At 37.3% G+C, this 18,682-nt stretch overlaps 1 protein-coding gene across 2 annotated transcripts in view; it reads right to left on the bottom strand.

Moving 5' to 3' along the window:
• Positions 1 to 2,248: 2,248 nt before the first annotated feature.
• The window catches only part of LOC135750358 (alpha-1,6-mannosylglycoprotein 6-beta-N-acetylglucosaminyltransferase B), a 310,954-nt gene continuing 294,520 nt past the window's right edge, over positions 2,249 to 18,682 (bottom strand). Inside the window, exons 16-18 of one of the 2 annotated variants that reach the window (XR_012336391.1) lie at positions 18,312 to 18,583; positions 15,761 to 16,347; positions 14,189 to 15,531 (exon numbers count right to left, since the gene is read on the bottom strand). Coding sequence is in view for 1 of the 2 variants with exons in the window: in XM_065269168.2 (XP_065125240.1) it covers positions 3,938 to 4,136; positions 18,312 to 18,583 (471 nt within the window). In the remaining variant the exon portion in view is untranslated. Of the gene's footprint in view, positions 4,137 to 14,188; positions 15,532 to 15,760; positions 16,348 to 18,311; positions 18,584 to 18,682 lie in introns of those variants that run through there. The other variant, XM_065269168.2, reaches the window with a different exon arrangement.

The raw sequence follows: 18,682 nt of genomic DNA, 5'->3' as shown, positions 1-18,682 counted from the left end.
TACTAATAATTTTTACAATGCAGTTCATCAACAAATTAAAAAATCTAATGCAACCTCTGGTGTGTGTGTGTATGTGTGTGTGTGTGTGTGTACCTGGTAATTATCACGTTGTGGGGACCAATTGTCAAAGATAGGAATACCAGTGTTTTTGTGACCTTGTGGGGACATTTTGATGTCCCCATGAGGAAACAAGCTTATAAATCAAACAGAATGATGTTTATTGAAAATCTAAGGTACAATAAAGTTTTCTGTAATGGTTGGGGTTAGGGAATGGGGTAGGTAAGGGGAATAGAATATACAGTTTGTATGGTATAAAATGCATTACGTCTATGGAATGTCCACACAAAACATGGAAACCTGAATGTGTGTGTGTGTGTGTGCATGTGTGTGTGTGTGAATGATTACCTTGATTAGTTTATTACTGATAATAACCTCACAATATACAAATTTACAGATTCATAGTACATTTATTTCATGCTTTAAATGACTTCAACAGTAACATTTTCAGCGTTTTTGGTAAGCAGTAATGATATTCATCACCTGATAAACAGCCATTAACAGTCCTGCATTACTATAGTAAACGTTTGATTTTGAGTTTGTTTGCACATACCCCCCCATTTTTTTTTTTTTTTTGCACTAGCCACCAGTGAGGCAAATGGTGTTATTTTGAACATATAGGGCCCTATTTTAATGATCTAAGCACATTGTCTAAAGTGCACAGCGCACGGTCCAAAAGGGAGTGTCCGAATCCACTTTTGCTAATTTAACGACGGGAAAAATGGTTTGTGTGCCGTGCGCATGGTCGAAAAGGGTTGTTCCTATTCTCCTATTAAGTAATGGGAGTGTTTTGGGAGGGCGTAACGTGCAATAAACCAATGAGAGTTGCGCTGGCGCTATGTCTAATCCCTATTTAGATGATGGACTTTGTAAACTGAAAAACTAAGAAGATCCCCAGTTTAAGATTAATGTTAAATAATTGTGTAGTTTTTTACTTGTATTGAAATTGTTATTTTTTATTAAAACCTTTAAAACCCGTTTTCTTTTAGTAATGGAAGTAAAAATAGCAGGCTTTTAATTGCTGTAAATGTATGGCTATCCAATATCATAAAATAATAATTTACAAGTATGTAAGAAAAGGTTTGTACTGTAAAAATACTTTATTGTAACAAACAGGAGATAAAGACTTTACAAACGGCATGTTTCAGCACTCAGACATCGGCATGTTTTTTTTTAAAGCATTTCTTAAAAAATGTTTCTCATCTCACCATATCCACAGGTACAGAGTCATCATATACAATAAATCCGTGGGGTAGCATTTAAAAAACATTTAAAACAGATGCATCTGTTTAAAGCAAAGCATTTATTTACTTACCAGGCTGCAGGTAAAGTCTCATTTTATTTTAAATAACAAAAAAAACACATTGTGCCATTGACTTAAGACCAGGTTTTAGTTGGTCAATGGCGTAGTCTATTTTAGTTGCCTCACAATAGCAACGCGCCGCCAACAATGCGCCTGAACACACCTCGTTTTTAGATCAGAACGCCCATGGGCACAAAAATGGGCGCAAATCCTTTTTCCTCCTTTAAGTTTGGTTTATGACAATTAGCAACATTTACATATTATTTGCTAAACAGAACAAGTATTAAAACGTAGATAAAGGGCAATTCTGCACATTATTTACTGACATGATGCAAAATTTATGACCATTGATATTCCCTTGCATATTGCCTTAACACAACAAAAGTGTCTTACAAAGTTAAATCAATATATTGTTTTATGTGAACGAGTGTGAAATGTTTTAGAATCTTTCTGTAGCAATTTCTCAACTCCACAAGACCCAGTACTCTTTTTTTGTAAACAAATGTTTACTATGTGTTCTTTGGCCTAATTTCAGCAACTTCTAAAATATATTTTGTACTAACTATTAATAAACAAAATTTACTTAAACAACAAAAATGTACAAACATTTTTCTCACATATTATTGTGGCACAGTTTGTGCTAAATACAGTGTTATGTGATATTAGTTATTAATGTTTTAAGCAACTGAGAAAAATGTCAGAGCATCTCAAACAACTCCAGGGCCTTAAAACACCATCAGACCCCAGAGGCTTAAAAAGCAAGAGGTGCAAAAACTCATTCCTTGCTGGGAAATGGCAGAATTTAATTTTTGAGTGAACTATTCCTTTTAAATAATTCTAGTTAAATTAATAAATTATACTCTAAATGGACATCATATTGCTAACCCCTCCCTATTATTGTGCCAAAAGTAAGGTTTCTAAACTGGGGGCCTGAATTATGCGGCAAGTATGAGCTGCAAAACCATTTCTTTTTAGGAAGGAAAGTTGTGATAAGAAGAGCTTCTTTTCTTTGAGTTCCATGAGTTTCTATTCTCAGGCAGTTTTTTTATGCTGCTGATGGCAGGATATCACTGCCAGATATCCCAGAATGCCTCCTGCTCTCAGACTGTTAGCTCAGTATCATACAGGACTAAACAATGAATATCAACTATACAAGTTAACAGCTTTGAGAAATCTCACACATACCAGTCACACCCAGTGCTTTCTGAGGATATTCATTCATTTTTTACATTAACATTCATTATCATCGAACATGGAGCCGCTAAAAAAAAACAAATACGCAAATTTTAAAAGTAGATTTTATTTTGTACAAACAATCCTGTTTATGAAATAGGTCAATGCAATGACTATGTGCAAATAATTCATGTCTATTCTCTGGCACGTTTTGTTTTTTACACAAACTTAAAGTCAACATGTAATCAGAAATTACCCAATTTATTTCAAAAACAACTTTTCGGCTGATGTCATCTAGGCTGTGCAGGCTACTAAATAACAAATACCCAAAAAAGCTTTTAGGGACTTCTGGAAGCACCTGCTTTATAAGTGCTAATCATTAATGCAATAATTTAATCCTGTTAATCTAATAAAGGTAACAGCAATAATAACCAATAACAATATTAAAAAGGAAGTGTTATACTGTATGTGAATATATGGACATGACTCAGAGGATGAACCTGACATCCATGTCCTGCTAAAAAGTCTGCACACATGCTGTGTTTTAGAAGGGGGGCACCTTCAAATTTTGGTTCACTGTAGTATTTTGCCGTTTTTTCACAATCCATAATACTCATTGAGTTAAATATGGTCATTCCATATGCACTGTAATTTGATCTCATTGAATAACCCGTTTCATTAGGACATACGGCACATTACGGAAATATGATGATTCCCAAATGCCATGTCGTCTTCAAAACTCATGTGCAATTCTAACACTTCTAGCATTCATAAAAACAGCTTCCAGAGTCTGACCTGAATCACAAAGGAGCTCCAAACCTAAAACTACAATTTGCATTTATTTTTCTGCTTGAACCGTTTTAATACCCCATGCAACCCTAAAGCCGCCACCAGCCAAGCTCCTTCCAATAACTCCACAGTTGCACTTTAAAAAATGCTGGGTTATTTTCAACACAACATTGGATCAAAAAAAGACGAGCCCAGCCCCCTGGGTTCTAATTTAACCTGTGCTGAATAGTTTCAACCCAAAATGCTGGGTTGTTTAAACCCAATGTTGGAACAAATATTCAAAAAATTTTGGTTAATTTAACCCAAAGCCTGGGCTCGTCTATTTTTGACCCAATGCTGGGTTGTTTTAACCCAGTATTTTTTACAGTGTGTTGTGTGTCCACAACACTGGGGTGCCATCTTTCTTTACAAATGTTAATCTGAACCCTGGAGGCTAAATTTTGCTTTGGATTATAGTGCAAAAAGAAACCAGGATTGAAGACGATTCTCCAGGCGCTTTTGTGAAGTTTTACGCTTGAACCAACAGCCATAACCAGCAGATCCCATTAACCTGGTAATGGGAAAGCTTGCATGTTTACGGCCTCAATTAACCGCAGACGTGTTTATGGCCAAAGTTCAAAGGCAGTCCCTGCACAACGCCACCTGTCCCTGGAGGTAGTCTCTACAGGGACAAAGACGTTGGTGTTTGGCACTGATCCCAGCACAGCTGAACAGCAGGGGATCCTTCTGCAGGAAACACTCTCTTCTTTCCACATGTACTGCTGGAAACAAGTGGTTCTTCTCAGATTCCAGCGACTCACACCGAGCATTGAGCCTAAAATCGACACACACAAAAACATCTGCTTCAAAGAACTGCTGTAGTTGTTTGGTTTACAAAAGAACAGGCAAGTGTCCATGAACATATTCAATGGCCTTGGTACTGGAAGTATTTTTCTCATTCATTTTTTTTTTATAGATTTTTTATACAAAAATATGTATAGTGAAATAACACTGTGTAAGCTACCAGTCCTATTATAGGTGTCATTGAGTAAAAAAACAATAGGATAATATAAAACTATAAACTGTTGCTTTTGCTAAATTTTGCGGGAACATATGCAAAATGTTGCAAGACAGACTCAATATTATATCATCAATATTATTGAAGTGAGTTTCACATCTAAGGGAGTTCTAAAATATCTTATGTCTGGTGTTGTTTTCTTAAATAAAAACAATCTTAAAAAGCAGCTATAAATCTGTCTAAGTGTGGTACATGAAATCAAGTATTAAAAAACAATTTAAAAAACAAATGTAAACAATGGTGATTAGTTATACAAAATGCAAATATACACCAGAAAAAAAATGGTCCCTAGATGACAGAGGTACATGAGGTACCAAATGAATACATATCTGTACCTAAATGGTACAGTATGAGGACCTTTTCAAAGGGTACTGAATTTGTTTACCTTTTGTTGACATTGTAGGTGCAGTATGAAAAAGGAGAGACATTTGCTGCTGTTGTGCACACAGTATTGTACACACAGTATTGTACACACAGTATTAACCACACATTTGAATTTGGTTTGTAGATTACAGCTGATCCATAAATAAGATTTGTTTGAAGGTGGTAGGCAATAATCAGCATCCGAATTCACTGTCAACAAACTAAGTTGTGGTAAAATATGATCTGACACAAGTTAAATCAGAGTTCCCCATCAGATTGTGTTACAGAAGGCATGTTGATTGGTTTTGCAGTTGTTCTGGACAGTGTAATTGTGTTGTGCACTCCATGAAAAAAGCTTAAAGGTCTAAATGCAGATATCTTTAATTATTCAAAGAATAGAAACATGAATCCATTGTCGACATAACAATGAACAAAACAAGAAAATTACACATTACAAGGAACAATAATGGATAATGGATGGATGGATGGAAAACACAAACTAATCAAGGATAACACAACATACCTTGAAACAATTACGGTGGGGAAACAAGACAAGACAACAAAGACCATGAACTTGTAATGCTGCGTGTGTATGGTGGGGGATAAATGAGATAAAAAAAACATACAGACTTTAATGAACAACAAAGTAGTAAACTTACAGGCTTGGTAACACACCAAACAATGTCACTAAAATTGAGGCTGGACCACAATGGACAGAGAGAGAGAGAATACATACAGTAGGGGAGCAGATGAGGGTAATGGCTTACAGGGGGATAACTGTAGACAATGAACAGGTAAGGGAGCATGGAGGATAATAGGAAATGTAGTCCAGATAAAGGCAAACAGAGAATAAATAGGGTAACAGGCAGGCAAACAGACTGGAGCAGCGGCAAAACAGTTTCCAAATTAAGGCATGAACGTGAAAAGACTATAACCCTGAAAGCAATGGTAGCTATCATGTCAGCAGGAGGCTTGTAACTTTGGGTTTCGGAAAATATGTCAGATGGTGAAGTGCAATCCTTGTAATGGTATTATTGAGTGCATGAGGTGAATGTATAACTTGAAAAGTATGAAAAGCATGAAAACTTGGGTGCAGGAAAGCCCAGTTCAGTGAAGCATGGTCAGGTACAACTTCAGCGATTGACATTTGGTGCTAGGAGTTGGGCAAGTTACTTCCAAAATGTAATATTCGAGCATACAAAAACATATTGTACAGTAATAAGCACAGTGAAGACTTAAGGCTGTAACAATCACTGTCAGAATCTTAAACATAAACAAAAGTGACCCGTCACGGAAACCAGTGACACAAGTCGGCAGCACAAGTTTTGAGAAAATGAGAAACAACGTTTTTTTTTTCAAAATTTGTGATTTTCGTTTTATTGCAGAATCTGTTAGTTGAGATCACGAAGAAGCCTCTCCATGTTTGAGATAGCAGTTTAAGATGTTTTAATGTTATATTTAGTTGAAAATCATTGGAAATCTATGTACGGTTTCCATGTCCAGAAAGGTAATAAAAACATCATCAAAGTAGTCCATGTGACATCAGTGAGTCAGTAAACTGCAGTAAAATACAGTTTGGTCCAAAAATAGCAAGAATTACGACTTTATTCAGCATTGTCTCGAGCGTGAAGTCACGTGACTGCAGTGACGCGGCTGCCCTGTTCCTCAGACATGTTTGCTAAGTTTTTTTTTCCAAACTTATAGCGTGTGTCTCCCCAGACTGTAAAGCTCGGGCGCACAAAACAAAAGAAAAAGAAAAGAAGCTGGGGTGGAACAAATAACAGTCAGCCGCATCGTACGTACTGACTTTATGTGGCGCCGCAGAAAGGTTATTTTCGTAAACGAAAACTAAAACTAAGACTAAAACTATCAGCTAAAAACATTTTCGTTAACTGAAATAAAATTTAAAATTCATAATAAATAAAAAACTAAAACTAAACGAAACGAGCAACAGTTATTGAAAAACTAACTGAAATAAAATAATAATTATCAAAAATAAGTATTCGTTTTCGTAATTAATAAGCTCTCATCCCGTGGCAGAAAATCTGAACAGGCTTTATAATAGATCCCTTTATCGCCTACGTCACTGTGATGTCACCGCTCTAGCTGGAGGCAAAATATAATAACTCATTGCAGGCGCACTAAAAGTTTGAGGTTTTGACTTTAAAATATCGTCGTCTTGTGTTTTTGGCTGCCAAAATACAAGTAACAGCACTTTTGGTTCAAAACTAAAGTTTTACTAGATCCCGGCAGACATTCCTTCACAGAAATAATGAAGACAATTGTGGTTGAATGGACGGAGACGATTGCAAATAATGCTCGTGTTTGCAGTGCACACTTCATATCAGGTAAAATAAATAGTCCATATTTAATAAATCCCTCCTAAAACGTCCTAGCTTACGCTTGTCAGCATTGCGTCCGCGCCTCTTTTTGCCTCCAACTAATCCCCGCCCACCCGGAGACGTTGCAATGTTTACAAACTTTTAAGCAGTCTTTACTTGTAGATGGCGCTTTATGCATGTGAGGTTAGCTGAGGCTGACAGCAACCTCAGTTAACTGATAAATATGTCAGACAGTATAGCTGCTGTTAGCTGCTAAACTATAATTACTAAAACTACTGTATAACTGAAACTAAATAAAATAAAAACTAAATAGAAATGTGTTTGCAAAATAAAAACTAAACTTAAACTAACAAAACCATTCATGAAACTAACTAAAACTAAACTTAAATTTAAAGCAAAATTGAAAACGATACTAAAATAAAAACTAATTTAATAAAGCAAAACTATAATAACCTTGCGCCGCAGTCGAATGACGTCAAAGTACCGCGAGAGCTCTTCAAGAAATCTTACGGAGTAGTTTAATTTCGACTCGCTCTGGCGGTACTTTGTCGTCATCTCTTTGTCATCGCAGCATGAGTCCAAACACACAGAAGTTCCACAGAGATCATTGTATTCTTTATATAATTGGCTACATGTTTTGTCTATCAATATTTTCCATGAAGTCATTGGCTGATGGACGAACGAGCGAGTGATTGGTAACATCTCTAAAGGACGTCACGTTTTCGACGGCGCTGTTTGGATTATCTATTATACTACCTCCCTATTTTAAATACAAACTTTGAAGGCGGGTTCATGTGTTTAACGGAGTGTAATCTCACATACCCGTACATGTTACGATGTAAATAGTCTCAGATTGTATATTATATTGTATTACCAGACGTTCATGCGAAATCTGATTTAAACAATAGACTATACATCTATATTTCACGGATTATACGCATTTGTGGACAAAAATGGTCATTGGATAATCTGAAACAAACTGGATTCGACTTGTGATCCCCACAAAGGTAAAAAGACTCATGTTTATTTTTGAATGATGTTACACATCGTTGGAAAGCTTAGAAACTGCACTTTCAGATTCTGTGAATAACTCGAGATGGCCCAGATCCGACTTGTGTCACTACTTTCCGTGACTGGTCACAAATAATCCACGACTGGTAACTGATGGTACACATAGCAAACACAATAGAGCTAGAGCCCAATATGGGTGTTTTCACACCTAGTTTTCGTTTGAGCCCTCCAAACGCTCTTGGGCGGTTCAGTGTGTATATGTGAACAAACCAAGTGATCTCAGATCCCTTAAAAAGACCCAGAAGCAAAACTGTACTCAGACCACCTCCAGAGTATAACCAGGAAGATTCAACTGATGTTTTACATGAGATAAACATATTCAACTGAATGATCACTGGGTTGTTGTTTATTATGCTGTGCATGTTAGTTTTTCAAAACTAAGTTTTTGCATTAATATGTTATTGTTGCAGCTGCTCCATTTATACTTAAACTAGTTATTCTTTTTAAGAGGCGAGTAGCACAGTGATGTTGTACATATTGTTTTTTATTTATCTGGACTTTGTTAGAGAGCATATTGTTATGTTACTTCTTACAAGCATACTATCTTTAAGATTTTCAGATATGGTTTTCATTTGGTATGGACCAACATACAGTAGCACAGTGATGCAGTTTATTATTTATATAGCATAATTAACAGATTGTTGAAAATATTCTGCTCTAAAGTCATTTAATACATCAATAAATAATAAACCAACGGTTAGTATACAAAGCAATTCTGTTGTCACTTTTTAATTATTTTGAAAACAACAACAATAATCACTTAAACTTAATAATGAAATGTTATGAACAATGAGACATTTTACATCGGATTAAATCTTTTCTGACAAAAGAGAAACTCAAATTGGCTGTATCTACTGTATCATATTACCTTTAAATTCTAAATTTGACTGAAATGAGCTGTTAAAGCTTTGCGAATGTCTTTGACCAGTGGTATGATCAAGGATTGGCAGCTCTTTTTCACCCACTTCCCTGTCCACTTCATCTTCCAAATTTTCCAGTAGGTTGGACTCCAGCACTTCACCTCGGCTCTCACAATAATTATGAAGTGTACAACAAGCTGCCACAACACAAGTAGTGATCTACTTGAGGTTGTGGTAGTTTCTCTTCAGTAGTCATTGCCAACAGTCATTGCCTTCTCGCTTTCAGCCTGCCAAATGCTCTCTCTGCACACATCCTTGCTCTGCTCAGTCTATAATTATACAGACGCTGATCCTGGGTAACTCTTTGTGTTTTAGGAAACAGCTTTTAAAGCCATGGTTGGAGTGGGTATGCATCATCTTCTGCAATACAAATAGGGATAAAAACACCTTGAAATTCTTCTGTCTATGATGGAAAAATGTGCCTGATTGGCATTTCTGGAAGATGGAAGAATTTTCAAAGACTTTTGCATCAATGTTTCCAGGCCACCCAACATTTATGTCCCAAAACATCAATTTGTGGTCAACAACACTTTGCAGAATTATTAAGTAGTAATCTTTATTTGGAAAAAAGTTTTAGAAAAATATTGTTAGCTGCTATCCTTTTTCTCTTAAGGCCAGATGCTTTCCTTTAGTTCTGATTTGTCTCACACTTTCTCTTCTTGTCTTTTGTTATAAAAATGTACCACAGTATGTGATGACAACATGAAGAGGTAATTTTGAATACCCAAAATCCATCGCTGAACAGAATTCTGGGTTCTGAGTTTTTATGAAGTTAAGGTGTGAACACGAAAGGGTCTGAGATCACTTAAATGCTAAAGACTAAAAAGAGAACCCAGTTCTCTTTTAAGTCTTTTATATTGTGAACACAAAAGGGACCGATCCTGTGTTGAACCATATTGTGCTATAGAACCATATCTGGTGCTATAGTGGTGCTATATCACCCCCAGCTGGTTCTTCATAGGTGCTTTGTAGGTGCTACTGTATATTAGCCTGGCTCCGCCCTCCTACGTGCTTCTGCTTAATTTTCATTTTGCTTCAGCAGTACGTCTGGGATTGCTCTATAGAGTTTTGTTTTCTCCTGCAAAAATCTGCAGGACCAATCAGCGAACAGATGGGGGTGGCTAAGAACGATGACGTTGAGGTCGTGCGTCAGTTTGAGTTGTAGTTCAGTAATGGGAGCGGAGAAAGACGTGAGAAAAGCTATTCGGTCCGTTGTTGCAAAACTGCCGAATATACAGAAATTAAAGCCGGAGCAAGAACCAGGTTTGCTAAGTTTTGTTGGTCTGTTTATTATGACTTGTTGTTTCCGGACGGTTTCGGTGCATGATATACGTCACGACCACACGTTAGCAATTGGCTTTGGCAGATCCTGAGTGACTCTGGGCAGATCCAATAGTTTTAAACTTCAACAATGGACCCTCCTTAACGGAAGTAACGCTTTCCAATGGGGCCTGGCCAGACTATCTGTACAAATGAAATGAATGTACGAGAGTCTGGTTGAACCAGGCTAACTGTATATAGCACTAAAAATGGTTCCCCTATGATTACGAGCTTTTAGTGCTATTTAGCACCAATTTTTATACACAAAAGTGTATCATGCAACCTTTAGCCTAATTCATGACAAGACACACAACCTCCTTTCTTTACATTTCTATTCTTTAATTTTATTGTATTTTAATTAAGATTAACAGCACAAACCTGACATGCGCTGAGTTGGCACAATTTATGCCTCAAAGGAAAAACCCCTTTTTTCAATATTTTGGTATGTTCTTCCCTCAACTTTGACGAATTAATACATACCTATCTTTTCTCAATGTGTGCACTTAATCGTTGTACAGCGCATCAATTTAGCCTAGAACCATCCATTCCTTAGGATCCAAACAGGGATGAATTTAAAAGACAGTAAACGCTTTCATGTTTTCCCTATTTAAAGACTGTTACATGAGTAGTTACACGAGTAAGTAAGTATGGTGGCACAAAATAAAATGTTGCAATTTTCTATCTACACGGATAAAACATGATAACTGTATTGTAAAACGGAAAAGCATTTAGTTTGCAGCACCTTGACCTCGGCGCGGGTAGCAACACGCAGGACACGCAGGAGCATCACTCCTGACTACTTCCCCTCTCGCTCAAACTTTCGTCAATATTACTGCACCCGAGGTCGAAGTGCTGCAAACTAAGTGCTCTTCCGCCATACAATACAGTTCAAATTTTTGACGAGCTGTACAAAGATTAAGTGCACCCATTGAAAAAAGATAGGTATGTATTAATTAGTTTAAGTTGAGGTAAGAACATAGTAAAATATTGAAAAATGGTGGTGTTTTTCTTTAAAGCTGACATAACACAAGACGTTTTTGCCAATCTAATGTTAATCTTGTTTATATATAGACTAGTATTTCATCATTCATATGTCCAAAGAGTCTTTCGTTTAGTCAAATTTATAAAAGAAAAAACAGCCTTTCCGATTTTTGGCGTAAAAGGTCGAACACTTGAAGGAGTGCAGTAGGCGGAGCTGAAGAGTTACGAGTACGCGCAGCTTCGGATACTACTTTTGGATTTACAGCCGACATAGATGGAAAATCAAACTTAAAAAAAAAACTTTTTTTAAATAACCAGCCTTATATTATAAATATGATCCAGAATCGGATACTTAGTCAGTAATGGACGAACAGGAACAATAGCAGCAACGATTACACCAGGACGTCTCTATCAGGTAATTAATCCTTGCTTGTTTATACGCTATTTTAACAAAAAAAGCAATATAATCCAGTTTTTAACTGCATTTGCCCATTTTAAAAGTGTTGTTTACATTACATGCACGTATGCGCGATTGCAAACAAAACACGTGAGATTTTGAATTACTTACGCCTGTGGTTGTGACTCCTAAACGGGGTCTTTTTAAAGTTTTGACCGCTCCAATAGTTGTAAAAAACGTGGAAAATCCGACGTCAAACTGAGCCTTGTTTGTAAAGCAGTCCTCTCCGAAATGCATCCAGGGAACAAACAAACTCATTCGCAATTACGTTGCTGTCCGGGAAAAACAAACTGCATCCACTGTTGTCTTACGACAGGGAAAGCTAAATAAGGTTTTCTTCTCCTTACATCCAAAAACACACTTCTTTTGTCGAACTATCTTGCTAAAACAAAGTCGTTGCGTGCTGTGCAATGATACCGGTGACTTCTACTCGACGGAGCAATGCTAATGCGCGTTCGCGCTCTCACTTGACGTGCAGGCAGGCATGCTTTTCTGGGGGTAAAGGCCCATAAAAGGAATATGAGGTCAATCAGTCGTAACCGATACCCCCATTTGAAAAAAAACTTTCCGAAACTTGTAGGAAAAAGGAGGCGTGAGTTTGGCTCAGAAATACTCTGTTACAAGCTCAACTGCTTTTTTGACACTTTGCTTATGTTTAGCATGAGGACTACAACTCTTAAACTGTGTTAATAAGTCAGAATGCATGAAATATCATTAAACCTCCCCTTTAAGAATCAAAAAGTGATATAGGAGGATTAGGTCTCAATGAGTGCTTTTAACAGACACTTTACATATTCCTCACATTCACCCACTCACTCAATCATACACATATGGCGGTGTCAGCAATGCTGAGGCACCATCGAGCTTGTTGGTAGCATCTGGGGTTAGGTGTCTTGCTCATGGACACCTCAGCACTTGGTCAGGTGGAACCGGGGATTGAACCACCAACCTTCTGATTTGTAGATTTGTAGACAACCTACATGAACCACTGAACCATTGCCACCCCACAGTGCAAGAAGTTTTTTTAAATTGAGGCAGCTCAAACATGCATTTTAGTCTGGGACTAGGATAAGCTATGTCCTGGAAACTTATTTGCTTAATAAAACAAGACATTAGTTGCTGTCTTTCTCTGTTTGCCTTTACGTAAATATGAAAATCACAGCCACCGAGGGGGTAACAATCCATCCGTCTCCATTGACTTCGTATTGCGAGATGCTCACTCCTTGTCATTTCTGGCTTATATCAAAAAACAGAATAATGCCTAAAATCTGCTATGTGACAGGATGTACAGCTAACAAGCCAAAAACCCCAGAAATAAGTTTTTATAAGCTTTCGACCCCAAAAAACGAGCGTTTAAAGACACAAAAGTGGAAACAGGCACCTTTTCATAGTACTCATATTAGTAGAACTGCGCCCACTAGGGGGAAGGCTGGGTTTTATGGCTCGACAACTTATAAAAACGTATTTCTGGGTTATTTGGCTCGTAAGCTGTACATCTTGTCACATAGCAGATTTTAGGCATTAATCTGTGTTTTGTTATAAACCAGAAATGACAAGGAGGTGGCCTCTCACAATACAAAGTCAATGGAGACGTTTGGATTGTTTTCCCCCCAGTGGGCGTGGTGTTCAAATTTGTGTCTGTCTCTATACAACCCTAGGATTTGTCCTTTGAATCAAATGGTATATTTTTGCCTATTTGGAAGGGTTATGAATAATAATGTTGAGCTCTGCTCTGATTGCTCTGCTCTGCGGCTCATGTCAGTAACCAACATTAGTAAACAGATCTTAAATGTTTGAGGCTGTATCAGACGGAAATACAGATTTTGAAGAATAATCAATTGTTTGGAGATTGTAAATGGACATTTCTGAGAGGTAAGTTTGTGTTTTTTTTCAGTAAGGACCTGTGAAACATCACTGTAAAGTCAATAGTAGAACTTCAGCCTAAACGTTAGCATACAGCATTAACTAGCATGAAGCACTAATGTGTAATTTAATGTTGGGGCATACATCTTAATGTGACATCAGAGTCGGTGTTATGTTAAGATTGGCCTGTTTTACAGCAGTCTTTTGCGTGCATAAGGTTTACATAAAAATGAGAAAACAAATGTGTTTCAGGCTCACGATATGTCATTACCATGTACAGAGCTCTTATTTTTAATTTATGGCTAGGTAAACACAGTTTTTTTATTCCAGGGTTGCTGCAAACTTTTTAAAATCAGATTTAAGACTTTTTTAAAGACCCAAACCAAGATTTTTTTTTATATTTTTTTACACACTAGAACACACAGCCATTAACAATTTGAACATAGGTAGATATTTATTCAAAAATGTAACATCAAAACTGATACACATTAGCATTATATTTTTCGTAACTCAGAAGCCTTTCTCTCAATGTCCTTATCCAGTTCATCTAGCTCCTCTCTCTTTTCCTTGAAACGTCTTCTTAGTGTGTTAGACTTTGTGATCAGTTCCGTAATCTTTGTCCCTTCTGTACTCTCAGCTTTTTTTTGCAAAGCTGTCTGCATCTTTTTCTAGGGTCTCGCATACACTTTGGATGGTTCTTCTTTTCTTTCGCAGAGCTTCAAGTTCATCTCCAGCACTTTTTCTTTTGGTGATCTGCTCATCCTTTGCCTTTTTCCTCATCTAGATGACCTCTGTACCTGGTCTGTGCAGTTGTTTAGTTAAGTAGTTTACTAACTCTTTTATCAGAGGTACTTGGGTCACTGAACCATACACTCTCACATCGCCTTTGGGCAACAACTGTTTCTTCATCCATGTTACATGTTTCCACCTCTTTGTTGACCGAGAACCCGCGCTCTGCTGTTGCTTGACCATGGGACAGCATCAGGAGCTTTTTCACAAAACCCCACAGCTCAGAGAATGATGTGTTCATGTGCTGATGCAAAAACATGTCGACTCTGGAGTTAAGTTCTGTGGGACTGAAGTCCTTGATGTATGCTGCTTTGGCCTCATTATGATGAATGTCTCAAACTGCTGTGCAATCACATCACCTGCATTTAAAAAAAGGAAATTCAATATTTGCAGATGCATATATCTATATGACAAGAAACTCTATCATCTGCCTGTATTTTAATTTTTCTTGAGTTTTAGATGTTTTCTAAATGTTTTTATACAGTATATGTGTCACCCTTCTTGTCAATAACAGCACATAAGGTGTGAGAACAGGACTCTAAAAGTAAGACCAGATGCAAGGTGTGTTATAAACAAAAGTGGCAGTTTAGCAGTTGTTGGCTTAAAAATCCTGCTTTGCATATTTACCAGCTGTTACACTTGACAACTGTTTATCTTGTACAAACTTCTGAATGAGGCCCTTCATTTTCTGCAAGCACACATGGCTCTGAGTGCATTCTACTTGGGTCCAGATACGTCATGTTTAAGACCAGCTGGTACTTCAATGGACATTTATCCAAAATCTTCTTGTAGATGTTTGCAAGAGCAACCCCACAGTCTTGCCTGAACTGCAGCTGACTTCTGAATTCTACTGAATAAATTAATAATAAAGCTTTTATAACTTATAAGAAAAGTGACTGGCACTCCCTCAGGACTGCTGTGGCTCCCATTCCAATATCCACCATTTTTGGGCTGACCCACAGGCTCTTATCCATCACATCAAGCTTAACAAGCTTTGACATGGAAACCAAAAGGATGTCCCACTGGATAAAACATTGTTTAATGCTCTGTGAAAAAGATTTCATTGAGTGAGTAATACTCTACTTACAAAAGAGAATTAATGACCTAGGGTTTACAGAGTACAATATGTAGATAGATTCTTAAAACAAAATGTAAGCATTATATAAATATACAATGTGTAATTTTAAGCACACAACATACTGTACACAGAAAACATACATAACATGCCTATGAATACACACTTTTTATTTTTAATTTTTTAACATGAACACTTACCCTGACAAGATCTTCATAGTCTTCACTCAAGAAGGGGATAATAGGAACATCAGTTTAATGCTTGATGAGAAATGGTTGAAAGTTTATGGAGATGGGCATAAAAAAGTGCAGTTGGTATGGTTAGAGGATCAATTCGAGCCTCTGCTCCAGTGTCATATGAAGAAGATCCTGAGTTGGGGAGCATTTTCACCTGGTTAACATAGGTAACAACTGATAGCCAAATTACAATTGCCCTTTTCACTGCTGCAAATTTTTCAGCCAATGATATCCACAGAAAGGCAGGGGAAATTTTGTGTGCTGTGTCACTAAAGTGAAGTCTTGACGCCTTGCAGGGGCACAGTTGAAAAGGACGTGCAGGGTCTTACGAAAGCTTCCCTACTTGCCAAACTCCAAAACCACTCTTGATGTTGTTGAGCCACTCATGAGTTGAGTGACGTGAAGACCACAGCTTCCCAAAATCTGAATCTGTGCTTCACCAAACTTTTCACTGTATTCTTGCTGGACGAGCTGCATAACCTTCCAGTTAACACTTGGTCCATCCATTGACACAGAAATCATCTTGCTGAGGCAAAGCTTTTGGTACCATTCTACAGAGAAGAAACAAGAAACGTGTTTTAAAAAAAGCACAAAAATGTAAGATTATGTTGCACATTGATATACGAACCCCAGTGCATTTATACAGATCACAAAATATAACATTCAGAAAATCAGGTATTATTGCAGGGCTAGATACAATTTTATTTTTGTATAAACTGTGCTGAACTGCTATAGCACATTTACCGTATTTTATGGTTTAAGCTCTAAGTATACTATTGCCCCCAAAAATGAAATAAACTTAGTGATTTTCTTGAGATAAGTGTGAACTATTTTTATATTTTTGTACTATGAATGCATTTTTCCATACCTTCAATTTGTCCAATAAATCCCCAGCTGTGGAATGGCCCAGGAAATCAGAACCACAGTAGCGAGTGCAAACGTACATTCCAGTTTCATCTGTTGTCCAGTGTCTGACGTGAGGGTGCAGTTGTTTGTTTTTTGTAGTTTTGGTCATGTTTTTGTCAAACAGAATGACAAACAAGTCTTCATTAACTTTTGTTATCAGTTGTCTTTTATCAAACGGTGCAATACCAAACCTGGCTATGTATGCAGTTTTATCTCTGACACAGGTGAATGTCTGTACGTGCTCCGAACCAGGAAACATTTCCTTGAAAAGTGTGTGGATGTTATCGTTTGACTTGTATGAAAGGTGACGACTTACTGTATGCCAGCCAGTGAAAAACACGATGAAACACTTGGCTGCACATCTTGATTCAGTCCAACATTACCAGTCTGTGATTCAGCTGGAGGTTATATATTAGTAGGGGCAGATATGTATGAATCCATCAGCACCGTGCTTTTTTGAATCCTGCGTAGCGTCTGTGCTTTTCCGATTTCATATGGGACTCCACCACTTTAATTCCCATTGTCCCGAGTTTAAAAGTTTTTCTGCACATATTGCAAGTCGTTGCTTGCACCAGATAACCACTCTTTATACCTCACATCATCAAGTTAAATTGCATTAAACTTGCATTTATCTATTTTGTCATCCTTGACTTCCTTTTGCGCGCATTAAATGTCATAATACGCAGCTGCAAATTCCACCAATGCCGTAAGTACACAAATCCCGAAAAGTAGATAACAATTTTTTATTGCTAATTAAATAGTTTAATTTTGGAAAGTATATACAGTAGATAAATCTAAGTCAATGTGGCATTAAAAATGTAAGACCTCTATAAGTAAAAAATAAGACTTTTTATACTTTTTTTGACCTTACATTTTACAAATCAAATGTAAGACTTTTTAAGGACCCACGGGAACCCTGTTATTCTATGGCACCTTTAAATTGGCTTAATTATATTTAGATGACAGTGTTTATGTTAACCTGTGTTATATTGTAGTTTAGGTTTAGTTTAGGTAATAAACCTTTAGATGGCAAAGGAATAGCCTAGATGGCATAGGAATAGCCTAGTAATCAATTCTGTAAACCGTAACCATAGCTAGCCGTGTCATTGCAGGTGTTGATGGGGATTTTTCTCTTTACATGAGAAACCGATAAACAAAATTTTGCCCTCACTCTTATTTGCCTAATTCTTTTAACACTGCATTCTTGTATGGCGCTTCCACACAGCTAACGAAGCTGATCGCGGCCACTTTAATCAATGCTTGATTTCCTAGAAGCAGATCTCTAAAAATACGCACCTAGTCTATGACACAGTTTAAATACAAAAGTCAAAATGAACATGCTGCATACAGCAACCAGAAACGGACATACTATTTTACCCACAGCTGCAATCAGATCTTCCCCTTCAGCACTTTAACCAAAGCTGGAACCCCCACTGAATTCCCTCGTTGTTATACAATTCATTGAATGTGTTCCTTAAAAATGATCAATTAAGTATTGTATACCTTAATTTAAAATGTAATAATAGCTACTCAAACAAAATAAAAGTCTTCAAAGAGGCAACTTATTTATTCACAAATATACGCAATCCAGTAGAAAACTGTGTCTCACCCGCTGAAGGCCTCCATATTGTTGATGAAAGGAAAGAAAGCTGGCTCGCAGATGAAACCAGCGTCCTGGCAGGTTTTCATACAGGACGAGTCCTCTGGAGACAAGAAGAGCCGAAGGGCGCTAAGGGGAGGCCAGCAGGCAGGAGCAGAGATATTGGGAGACCAGATCAGAGCTGTAGAGTTTGACAGCTGGAGGAAAGGGCTGGGTGGGTTTCCTGGCCATGATCTGGACTCATTAACTGCAGGAAATGGTCGACTTTTTTGACAAAAATCCTGTGAGGAATTAGAGAGAATTATACATTGTGATTTTTAAGGTAACCATGCATTCATTAGACATGTGTATGATGCGTTATTAAAATAAAAGTGAGTAAT

This window comes from Paramisgurnus dabryanus, chromosome 3 (assembly GCF_030506205.2).
Source record: "Paramisgurnus dabryanus chromosome 3, PD_genome_1.1, whole genome shotgun sequence".
Lineage (NCBI taxonomy): Eukaryota > Metazoa > Chordata > Actinopteri > Cypriniformes > Cobitidae > Paramisgurnus > Paramisgurnus dabryanus.
This window is presented reverse-complemented; position numbering and strand designations above follow the sequence as displayed.